At 49.7% G+C, this 12325-nt stretch overlaps 1 protein-coding gene across 2 annotated transcripts in view; it reads left to right on the top strand.

Moving 5' to 3' along the window:
• Positions 1-505: 505 nt before the first annotated feature.
• CERS5 (ceramide synthase 5) overlaps positions 506-12325 on the top strand; it is a 29978-nt gene continuing 18158 nt past the window's right edge. Inside the window, exon 1 of one of the 2 annotated variants that reach the window (XM_040978960.1) lies at positions 506-768. In XM_040978960.1, the coding sequence (XP_040834894.1) occupies positions 578-768 (191 nt within the window). In that variant the 5' untranslated portion in view covers positions 506-577. The remainder of the gene's footprint in view (positions 769-12325) is intronic. The other variant, XM_040978967.1, reaches the window with a different exon arrangement.

The following is a 12325-nucleotide window of genomic DNA, read 5'->3' as shown; positions in this document are numbered from 1 at the left end:
CAGGTGGATGGGCTGTGGAGGGTGGGGCCATGGTGGGGCGGGGCGAGGGCGCGGCTGCGGTGGGCGGGGCCAGGGTGGGGGTCACGGCGGGGCGGGGATGATGCAGGGGCAGCCGCTGGGTGGGTGGGGTTCTTGCAGGGGCGGGGCGCGGGCTGGGTGGGCGGGGCCCCACGGTCTGCGTGCCGAGTCTCGGGCCCATTAGAGCGCGTGATGGGTGGGGCCATGGGGCGGGGCGCGGCTCGGTGGGCGGGACTGCAGGGCCTCCGTGTCTCCGAGCCCGGTGCCCAGGAGGGGGCGTGGCCGGGCCCAGGAGGGGGCGTGGCCGGGCCCGCAGGCCCAGCCGCCTGGGGGAGGCGAGCGGGAAATGGCCGGTGAGGGAGGTGGGCGGGGAGGCGGGATGGGCGGTGCGGCGGCCCGGCCTCTCGGAGCGGGAGGGCTGAAGGATGGCCGGGACCGAAGGGGCCGGAAGGGGGTGGCCGTAGGCCCGACCCCGCCCCGGGGCTGCCTCCCCGCGGGTTCCGTTGGCTGTGGCGGCGGCTGAGGGCTGTGGCGGCGGTGGCCGCGGGGCGGGCGTAAGATGGCGACTGCGGCGGCGGGAGCCCTGGGCCTGCTGTGGGGCTGGCTGTGGAACGAGCGCTTTTGGCTGCCCCAGAACGTGAGCTGGGCCGACCTGGAGGGGCCGGGCGACGGCTACCCGCGTGCCCGGCACATCCTCTCGGTGTTCCCGCTGGCGGCGGGCGTCTTCTCCGTGAGGCTGCTGTTCGAACGGTGAGAAGCCCGCGAGCTAGCGGCGGCCCGCGGACGCGGCGAGCCGGGGCGGCGGGAGAGCCCGAGGGCCGGAAGCAGGAGCGGAGGGGGAGCCCGGAAGCCGGAGTGGGAGTCAGAGCCGCGGTCCTGGGGAGCCCTGCATCCCGGAGCTCGCCTCTCGGGGGTCTCTACAGCAGGTGGAGGGCGCGCGCTCCGCAGAGACCCCCCCCCCTCCAAACGAGGAAACGGGAAGTGCAGCCCTGGCACCCCAAGGGGGTCTCCCGGCAGAAGCAATGGGGTCGGTGTGCCGGGGAGCTCCAGTCTTCTGGGTTGGGAGAAGACCACCGGTTAGGCCCCTGCGCCTTGCCGTGTGTCTCGGCTCGAGGGCGTTTATCTGTAGGGCAGTAGAAATCTGGTTGCAATGTAGGGTGTGGTGGAGCCTAAGGCCTCCAAAGCAGGGGAAACTCAAGATTGGCTACTGAACGGCCCTGGAGCCCCCAGTGGCCGGAGAAGTCGCCTGGAAGGGCTGGCCAGCGGCAGGGGTCATTGTCAGAGTTGAGCGGAAGCCCTCTTGGAAGGGAGTTGAGCAGACTCGCTGCCCACTTTGCCCAGCCATGTGCTTTGGGGGAAAATGACTTCACCCTTCTTCGTGTGAGCGGACCATTCGCTGAGGGCTTGATGCGATGATTTTATACAAAGTAGACCGTGCAGGCTTTCGACCCCGTCGACTCAGACTCCTTCAGCACGGGGCTCGGGGGATGGGGGTGGCACCGTTGACGGCTTGTGCTCGGTTTGCCATTATCCGGAGCGCTTGTGTCTGTAATGCAGGAGGGAGCACATTGCAGGCAAAATAACGTTACTCCCGGAAAAGGTAATACCTGTTGTAGATTGCTTTCGTAATGTATCTAGTCATTCATCCATTTACTCATAGTATCTGTGTTGTCATCAGGCTGTTGTAGCAGATAGGAGTTTAAGTGCAAAAGTCTTTTTGTTGTTGTTGTTGTTTGTTTGTTTAGTTAAAGCACATGTAACCCAAAGATCTGTTTCTGTGTCCCCAGGAACTTAGTATTATGTGAGTGGGGTGCTTTTGTTTTCTAAGTATAACCGTAGTGTTAAGCATTCCTGGGTGAAGGCACAAACCACTTTTCTTTCAGATTAGAAATACATTTTACCCAAGTAGTCTATGACTTGGCATCTGTGTATGAAGGTTGAAAAAAGAGAAAGGCAAATTAAACGACTTAAACAGAAAATACAAGATTGGAGACCAAAAAAAGAAAGTTCATTGTAAGAACAGCCTGTACTTTTCATACAAATACATGTGTCGATGCTAAGAGGAAATAGCTGGTTGCTCTTTCGATACTAATTTAATACAAATTCTTATCATTGGATTCCAGAGGGTTCCATCAGGTGACTGAAGAGATGTATCTACTTGCTGTCAGAGTGCTGGAGAGGATCTTTTACCTGTGGGAATTCTATCTGGATGTTTCTATGGTACTCAGTGTCAGGGGAGCGCAGGACAGATAGCACTACGGCGCTGAGAGCATTCTAGAATGGTAGTCCGTGGCCAGTAACAAGGACATCTTGTTTGTTACATGTGTGCTTGTAGAAAGATTTTAACCCTAGAGTGTTGATATTTTTGTTTACTCTGCTACTTCAATAAGTAATTAGAATTGACTGCCGGGTTGCCAGTTCCTTTCCGTCCAGTCTTCTCTATAAAGGGAATACAAGCCACCCTTAGAGAACAATAAAGGACCTAACAGAAGGAACATGCAGGGACAGTTAGGTTTTCCTGCAGCCTCTCGTTTCTTAAACCCCATTTTCACACAGAGAAACAGAGAGAGAGAAAGATACTTTCCTCTTCTGATTCACTCCCCCAAATGGCTGTAACATCTAGAGCTAAGCTAGTCCAAAGCCGGGAGCTGCCTCGGAGCCTCCCATCCTGGGTGCAGGGGCCATGGACTGGGGCAGTCCTCAGCTCTCCCAGGCCGGAAGCAGGGACTGGATGAGAAGCGGAGCGGCCAGGGCCAGAGCCGAGTACTCTCCGCAGGTGGATGCTCACCCCTGGGAAGGAGCCAGAGGTGGAGGCCAGGTAATTTTCCCCAGCTCAATGCTCTTTCCACTGTATAATCATGGCCATCTTTTCCTGAACCCTAATTCACCTTTCAACTGTTAATATTTAACCTCCTGTCTCTCATATTCCAGGATTTGGAAAACAAATCATGTTGATCCTATTCTTCATTATTTAATAAGATGCATTTGACTTGAATTTGGGGAGGGGTTCAAATTATTATATATATTTTAAAGATTGATTAATCTGGGCCCGGCAGCGTGGCCTAGTGGCTAAAAGTCCTCGCCATGAACGCGCCGGGATCCCATATTGGCGCCGGTTCTAATCCCGGCAGCTCCACTTCCCATCCAGCTGCCTGTTTGTGACCTGGGAAAGCAGTCGAGGACAGCCCAAAGCCTTGGGACCCTGCACCCGCGTGGGAGACCAGGAGGAAGTTCCTGGATCCTGGCTTCGGATCGGCATAACATCGGCCGTTGTGCTCACTTGGGGAGTGAATCATCGGATGGAAGATCTTCCCCTTTGTCTCTTCTCCTCTTTGTATATCTGACTTTCCAAAAAGTAAATAAATCTTTTTTTTTTTTTTTCAAAAAAAAAGATTGATTAATCTGCTTGAAGACTGAGTTACAGAGAGATGGAGAGACAGACCTGTCTGCTGGTTCACTCCCCAGATTGCCACAATATCTGGAGCTCTGCCAGTCTGAAGCTAGGAGCCAGGAGCTTCTTCCACATTTCCCACAGGAGTTGCAGGGGACCCAGTACCTGGATCACCCTCCACTGCTTTCCCAGGGACATTAACAGAGAGCAGCCAGGACAAAAACTGGCCCCCATATGGGGTGTCAGTGCTGACCACCACACTGACGCTTGTACATTGAATGAGGTTTTCCACTATTTCTTTTTTAAAGATTTACTTATTTTTCTTGGAAATGCAGATTTGCAAGGAGCAGGAGGTACAGAAAGAAAGATCTTCCATCACTGCTTCACTGCCCAAGTGGCCTTGAGCCCGGGCCAAGCCTGTCTGAAACCTGGAACCAAACGCTGCTTCTGGGTCTCCCACACTGGTGCAGGGTCCCAAGGCCTTGGCCGTCCTCGACTGCTGTCCCAGGCCACAGTCAGGGAGCTGGATGGGAAGTGGAGCAGCTGGGATTAGAACCAGCGCCCATATGGGATTCCAGTGCATGCAAGGCAAGGACTTCAGCCTCTAGGCTACCACAGCAGGCCCTCGCTTCTTCTTTATTGATGGTTTCTATTGTGTTTTCAGTTATCTCCCAGAGAGTAAATACTCCCTATAGAGTTTGCAATTATTTCTTGCTTTGTCTCCTTCTCATTAACAACCATTTGAATTTCTACATATTTTGGAGAACTTCAGCTATATCTGACTACACATAGAATGTTTGTATCTAGCTCTGGTTTTATTCGGGAGCTACAGAGGTCAGTCATTCCAAACACACAACACAGGCCCTCCTTTGTGGGCTGCTGTTGCCAGGCTGCCCTCAGCGTGCAGCACCTGGCGCAAGGCCTCCTCAGCTGCAGCATATGGCCAGCAGGCACTTAGTGAATGAGACGGGTTCAGTCATCTGAGACCCGAGGAGTCGCCTGGAATCTAGATCGTTGACCTGAAACAGGCATTCGGCTTAATTAAGAGGTGAAATTATAAATCTTTGTCTCTGTTGTTAAATTTCACTTGCAAGCGCTACATTTGCAAGTTGAACACTTGCACATCTTTCTCTTCAGATACATTCTCACACTGCCACCCCCATGCACGCCGTCACAGGAGAGATAAGAAACCCTTCAATTTGTTTCCTTTAATATTATGTTGCTGATGGAAATGTGAGGGAGAGAACAGTCCGGGCCAACTCTACCAGACCTGCTCAACTGAATTTTAAAGGTGATATGTTTAAAGCGTAATATCTAGTTCCTTGAATTTGTTTTCTGGAATCAACAAGGAGTTTGCTAATAAGGATGCCATCAGACCTGGGTGGGCTCATTGATTTGGAATAAGCTATTGCAATGGGAGCGTTTTACTGCCAGAATAAAATCATTTGGGGACTGATAGAGGGATGAGCAGTGTGTTGGGCTCTTACTACCTAGGCGACCTTGCTGGGGTGTGTGGAAGGACCATCTCCACTCCGTTTCACTCGGAACTGAACGTGCTCACTGCGTGCCTGACAGCAGGCCTGGTGTGTGTTCATTAATGACTCTTTTCATCTTGAACTTATAAGCCTCACAACCTCAGCTGCAAATTGCCTTTTTTTTTTTTCTTGTCCTCCCCACTTCTGCTTTCTAAGTGGGGAAGAGCTTTTTCTCTCTTCCTGACAGGCCCGCTACCCTCCTCCCAGATTTGTCGTATCACAGCGTTGCGGTCCAGTATTTGTAAGTCCTCCACGCAGAGGAGAAAGGCTTTAAGGAAAAGTGGCCATGGCTGCTGACTGGGTTGTAAGGGAGACACCCCATTCCACTGCATCCCTGAAGGTGTTCTGTTGGCATTATTGCGTTGTCACTGCAGAATTATATCAGGCTTGCAGGTCCAGCAAAGCAACATTCGACAAGATGGCCACGTGGCCCTTCCAGAGTTCCAGCTGGCTGGAAGCTTGCTGTGTCGTCCCTCCTCTCTGGGAAAGCTTTGCCAGCCCTTCCTGCACAGTGGGTGTTGATCTCCTGGGACAACTCTGGAATATTGTCGTTAGGATTAGGTTCCTGCCTGATCCCTGGAGACAGTGTATTTGTTGCTGCAGAGAAGCCTGTCAGATGCAGCTCCTGACTTAGAAGACTCCGCTCTCCCGATTAGTAGACAGTCAAGGGAGGGAGCGAGTAAATCTGTACCTGACTTACGGAAAAGGAACATGGAGATCCACCTATTTTGTCTTCCTCTGTGAGGTATTTTAAGCAAATAGAAGCTGAGTTTTGGTCTGTTTGTATTATGTTCACTTTTATTTTATCTTTAGGGAAGATAATGGAGGAGTTAACTGCAAAGGGGGTTAAAGGTAAATACAACTTTAAAAAAAAAATCTTAAAAACAGTTGGACCCTGGTCCACGCAGTAGCCTAGTGGCTAAAGTCCTCGCTCTGAACGCGCCTGGATCCCATATGGGCGCCAGTTCATATCCTGGCTGCTCCACTTTCCTTCCAGTTCCCTACTGTGGCCTGGGAAAGCAGTCGAGGAAGGCCCAAAGCCTTGGGACCCTGCACCCGCGTGGGAGACCTGGAGGGAGCTCCTGGCTCCTGGCTTTGGATCAACTCAGCTCTGGCCATTGTGACCACTTGAGGAGTAGAACAATAGATGGAACATCTTTCTGTCTCTCATTCTCTATATACATCTGACTTTCCAATAAAGTAAATCAGTAAAAGATTTTTTAAAATCCTAACACTTTTCTTAGCTATGAAGAATAATTCCCTCTAAATTAATCTAGAATTGTGCTGTGTACAATGGCCATAGCTACGGGTGGTTGAGGATTTTGGGTGTGACAAGTCAGAATTAGGATGTGGTACTAGTGTAAAACATTGGATTTCAAAGACTTAGCACAGAAGAAAGCACACCGCACGGTCTCAGTTTTTACAGTGATTATGCATTGACTTGATTGTATAGTATCGTATCTATAGTAGATTGAATATATCAGACTTAGCAAAATATACTATCAAGATAGTTTTTACACTTTAAAAGAGATTTGTTTGTTTAAAAGGCACAGAGAGAGAGTGCTTCCACCTGCTGGTTCACTCCCCAGCTGCCCAACATGCTGATGTCATGAGTCGGGAGCCACCTTGGACCTCCCACGTGAGGGGCAGGAGCCCATGTGTGCCCTCGTCTGCTGCCCGCCCCCTCCCCCCCCCCTTGCACTGAGGGAGGCTGGATCAGCAGGCACGTCCACAGGGCTTGGCCTGCACCCTGCAAGGGAATCCTGGGGTCTCCACTGCAGCTTGGCCTTGGCACCCCCACACCCCCACCTCCAGTCCCCTCACTGTGGCACTGACAACCAAGTATTTCTTGGACTGTGGAGGGTAGTAAAAATCTCATGGGAAAGAGCGTCCCACTGCCCTTTTTCCTCCAGCTCACTTATTGACTGCGTGTGTGGGTGTTTCTACTTAAAGAAATGCAAAAACAAAGTTGTGCAATCGTTCGTTCATTTACAAAGATAAATGAAGGTGGGCGTTTGGCATGATAGTGAAGACGTCACTTAGGGCATCTACATCCTGTTGGAGTGCCAGCTGTCCTGCCTCCAGCTTCCAGTGAGTACAGGTGGTGGAGGAAGTAGTCGGGGCCCTGCCTCCCTGTGAGACAGCTGAACTGGGTCCCAGGACCATCCAGCTCCTGCCCAGCAAAGCCCAACTGGTACCACCATTTGGGCAGTGAATCGACAGTTGGAAAATCTGGGAGTGTCTGCAGTTTTTTAGTTGTATCTGCCTTTCAAATAAATAAAGTTAATAATTATTTTTAAGGTTTATTTTTATTGGAAAGTCAGATGTCACATACGGAGAAGAGGAGAGAGAGAGAGAGGAGGATCTTCTGTCCATTGATTCACTCCCCAAGTGGCTGCATCGGCCAGAGCTGCACCAATCCAAAGCCAGGGACCCAGAGCCCCTTCTGGTTCTCCCATGCAGGCACAGGATCCCAAGGCTTTGGGCTATCCTCTGCTGCTTTCCCAGGCTACAAGCAGGGAGCTGGATGGGAAGTGGAATGGCCAGGATTAGAACCGATGGCCATATGGGATCCAAGAGCATGCAAGGTGAGGACTTTGGGCACTAGGCTACCCAATTGATAACATTTTAAAAGAGGTAAGTGCACTTAAAGGAATGAGTGGGTTTACTCTTCCACTTTGGTTTAGACTCTTATTAGTATTCTCAGTACAACTGTTCTAGCACATTCGAATGATCAGATACACCAAAAATAATATTGGCATTTATTACCCAAGAAAAACATCTCATAACGCTAAATTCTTTTGCTTCTATCTAGATAAATAATCTCAATTCTTGTTTCCAGCTTGATCATCTTTCCTGGACAGTTTTCATGTACTTTTTACTTAGCCTACTCAGGTTTATAGTGGAAAGCAAGGAGGAGGGTGAAATGAATGATGCTGGAAGCATTGTCAGGTCACAGCTGAGATTTCAAAAAAAAAAAAAAAAGTAGGACCCAGCATTGATAATCTAGTAGCTAAAGTTCTTGGCTTGAATGTGCTGGAATCCCATATTGGCACTGGTTCTAATCCCGGCAGCTCCACTTCCCATCCAGCTCCCTGCTTGTGGCCTGGGAAAGCAGTGGAGGACAGCCCAAAGCCTTGGGACCCTGCACCCACATGGGAGACCTGGAAGAAGCTCCTGGCTTCAGATCAGCTCAGCTGCACAACCAGCCATTGCAGCCACTTGGGGAGTGAGTCATCGGCAGAAGATCTTCTCTCTGTATCTTAGTTTCCAATTAAAATAAATAAATTTATAAAACAAAAAAGCAATTTCAGAGACCTTGCACAAATCAGTTGTATAGACCTTGAATGCAGTGCTGTGCTGTGTGAAGATGACTATCAGATTGGGCTGTTTTTGTATTCTTGTCTCCTCCAGACCATATGTAAGGCGGTGTGTATCAGTGGTTCCGTGTGTGCGGGATAGGTGATGAATACCTGCTTCAGACATTGGCTCCTGCATTTGTATGCTCTGCTGCAGGGGCTTCTCGGAATATGTGATCTCAGGACTCTTATGAATATTGACTGAGAAAGTTTAAAAGTATGTATTAAGTCACTTAAAAATAATGGGGGAAGGGCCTGGCACAATAGCCTAGTGGCTAAAACTCCTTGCCTTGCATGCCTGGGATCCCATGTGGGTGCTGGTTCGTATCCTGGCTGCTCCACTTCCCATCCAGCTCCCTGCATGTGGCCTGGGAAAGCAGTAGAGAGTGGCCCAAGGTCTTGGACCCTTAACCCATGTGGGAGACCGGAAGAAGCTCCTGGCTTCAGATTGGCTCAACACCAACCGTTGCAGCTACTTGGGGAGTGAACCAGCAGATGGAAAATCTTTCTCTCTGTTCTTCACTCTGCAAATCTTATTTTTCAATAAAAATAAATAAATCTTTAAAAGAAAGACTTCTAAAAATAAGTAAATTTTAAAAAACAAAAAGATAATGGGGCACCAGTGTTGTAGCATAGTGGATTAAGCTGCCGCCTGGAATGCCAGCATCCCATATAATTGCCAGTTCAAGATGCAGCTGCTCCACTTCTGATCCAGCTTCCTGCTAATGCACCTAGGAGGGCAACAAAACCCAAACATTGGGGACCCTGAACCCACGTGAGAGACTTAGAAGAAACTCCGGAGTGTTGGCTTCCTGATGGCCTGATTGTTGTATCCAGTCGGGACTGAACCAATACCTGGAAGATCTCTCTCGATATCTTTTTCTCTCTCTCTCTCCATATATATAATATGACATTTTTCATGCTTTTATTGTTTCCTGGCCTAATAGAAGGCACTTAGGTTCTCATATCTGTTTCTGCCTTAAGTCTGTTGTGTTAGGTTTTTTGGCTGAAGATCATGAAGAAAATTTGACATACAAAACAATCTTCTTTTCTTTAGAATGATTTATTTTTATTGGGAAGGCAGAATTAGAGAAGGAGAGAGAGAAAAAAAGATTCTCCCATCACGCTCCGAGGACCACTTGCTACTATTCAACAAAATTGCAAAGTAGCTGTGTCTAGCTGATGCATTGTAACATTGTATACACTTGGAATCTGTTTTCATTACATTCTTTGAAAGGGAGGGAGACAGATCTCTTCCATCTGCTGGTTCAGGTCCCGCCTGGCTGCAGTGGCAGGGCTGGGCTAGGCTCATGCCAGAAGCTAAACTGCCAAGCCAGGAAGGAAGGAAACATAGGGGGCTTTGCTTTTGTCTTAGGATTTCTTTTTTTTTTCTTTCTTTCTTTTTTAATTTGAAAGGCAAATTTACAGAGAGAAGGAGAGAGAGAGGCCTTCCACCCATGGTTCATTGCCCAAATGACTACAATGTTTGGAGCTGAGCCCATCCGAAGCCAGGAGCCAGAAGCTTCTTTCTGCTGTGTGGTTGCTGAAGCCCAAGAACATGGGCCATGCTCCACTGCTTTCCCAGGTCATAAACAGGGAGTCAGATTGGAAATAGAGCAGCCAGGACCAGAACGGGTGCCCATATGGCATTCTGGGATTGCCAGCAGAGGATCAGCTTGCTTGACCACCAGACTTCAGTCCTCTTTTGCTGCCTTTCCAGAAATCTGGATTGGCAGTGAGGCAACCAGAACTCAAACCAGCACCCAGATGGGATGTGGGCACCACATGCAGAGGCTTAGTCTACTGTGCCGTTGTGCTGGCCCCTCTGTTTCTGCTTTGTTTCAAATACAAAGGTCTTTGTGCTTTTGTTTTTTAAAGATTGATTTGAAAGAGTTGGAGAGAGAAGAGGAGCTTTTGCACCCGCTGACCGCGCCCTAGAGGGCTGCAGCAACTGGCACTGGGCCAGGCCAAAGCCAGGAACCAGGGGCCTCGTCCAGATCTCCCACACAGGATGGCCTGAACACTCAGCCATCCTCTGCTGCTTTCCCCAGGCCATTGGCTGGATCAGAAGTAGAGCAGCTGAGACAGGAAGTGGTGCCCTGGTGGGATGCCCGCGGCACAGCTCATGGGTTAAGCCACTGTCTACTGCACAGGCATCTCATGTCAGCGCCAGTTCCACTTCCAGACCAGTTCATTGCTAATGTTCCTAGAAGAGCAACAAGAGGCCCAGGTGCTTAGACTCCTCCTGCCACCCACATGGGAGACCAGGATACAGCTTCAGGCTCCTGCCTTCCACCTGGCCAGCCCCTGCTATTATAATCAACCGGGGAGTGCATGTTCCTAAAAATGTAGAAGGGACCCAGAGCAGTGCCTCAGCAGCCTAATCCTCTGCCTCCAAGCAGCAGCATCCAAATGGGCACAGGTTCTAGTCCCTGCTGTTACATTTCTCATCCAGCTCCCTGCCTGTGGCCTGGGAAAACAGTGGAGCATTGGCCAAAGCTTTGGGACCCCATATCCATATGGAAGATCCAGAACAAGCTTCTGGCTCCTAGCTTCGGATCTGCCAAGCTTTGGCCGTTGCAGCTACTTGGTGATGAACCAATGGATGGAAGACCTTTCTCTCTCTCCTTCTCTCTGTAAATTTGAGCTACTTTTAAAATATAAATAAATGCACTGACAGGCCCAGTTCAATGGCTCAATTGGCTAATCTTCCCCCTTCAAGTCCAGGATCCCATATGGGCACTGGTTCGTGTCCCGGCAGCTCCACTTCCCATCCAGCTCCCTGCCTGTGGCCTGGGAAAGCAGTCTGGGATGGCCCAGTCTGAGGGTCCTGCAGCTACATAAGAGCCTGAAGAGCTCCTGGCTTCAGATCAGCTCAGCTATGGCTGTTGTAGCCACCTGGACAGTGAACCAACAGATAGAAGATTTTTCTGTCTCTCTTCTCTTTCAATAAAAGTAAATCTTTTAAGAATCTAAAAGAAAAAAAAAATGCACTAACTTGTGTATGTATTTATACAGAATGTGCAAAATAATGTAGGGAATCACCAATATACAAAAAGTGTTGGTATAATTTAATCATTCTTAAACTTTTGTTCTTGGAATTATGGTGGGTTTTTTTTTTGCCGTTAAATTACATTTTATAATTCTTAAATCTCTTTGCCGTCTGGAAGCTGAATTTTCATGTCGGCTTCTACATTTGATCTATTTTGACATGTGGTATAATCTATGGAAATTTCACAAGAAAGACAAAAAACATTATTCTTAAGAAGTTGCAGAATTATGAAGACTATTGAAATGGTTTTGACCTTGCACCCCTTAAGACTCCAGAACTGCAGAGGTCTCTGGCGCACCTTTCAGCTGATATGGTCCAGGCTGCCAGAGGGTAAATGCCAGCTGCTTTGGAGTTTGGCCAACCCAGATGCCTGTTTCATAGGTTTTACCAAATGCTAGTCCTTTGAATGATGCTTTCCAAAGCTGTGGTTTCTTGGGGTGGGTGCACAGCTCAGCAGTAAGAGGCCGGCCTCCCCCGTCAGTCCCCAAATTCAGTTCCCGCTTGACTCTGCTGCAGCTTCTGACCAGTGCAGATCCTGGGAGGCGGCAAGGACGGGCCATGTTGGGGTCCTGCTGCCCACAGGACAGACTCATCCTAAATTCCTAGTTTCCAGTTTTGACTTGGCACCGTCCCAGTTCTTTTTTTTCTTTTAAGATTTATTTTTATTATTTTTTCATTGGAAAGGTGGATATACAGAGAGGAGAGACAGAGAGGAAGATCTTCCGTCCGATGATTCACTCCCCAAGTGAGCGCAACGGTCGATGCTATGCCGATCCAAAGCCAGGAGCCTCTTCCGGGTCTCCCACGCGGGTGCAGGGTCCCAAAGCTTTGGGCCATCCTAGACTGCTTTCCCAGGCCACAGGCAGGGAGCTGGAAGGGAAGCGGGGCTGCCGGGATTAGAACCGGCGCCCATATGGGATCCCGGGCGTGCAAGGCGAGGACCTTAACCACTTGCGCCACCGCACCGGGC

The sequence above is a fragment of the Ochotona curzoniae genome, unplaced genomic scaffold (assembly GCF_017591425.1).
Source record: "Ochotona curzoniae isolate NIBS_2020 unplaced genomic scaffold, NIBS_Ocur_1.0 contig_1014, whole genome shotgun sequence".
Classification (NCBI taxonomy): Eukaryota; Metazoa; Chordata; class Mammalia; order Lagomorpha; family Ochotonidae; genus Ochotona; species Ochotona curzoniae.
The sequence above is the reverse complement of the archived record's forward strand: the minus strand, read 5'-3'. Positions and strand labels throughout refer to the sequence as shown.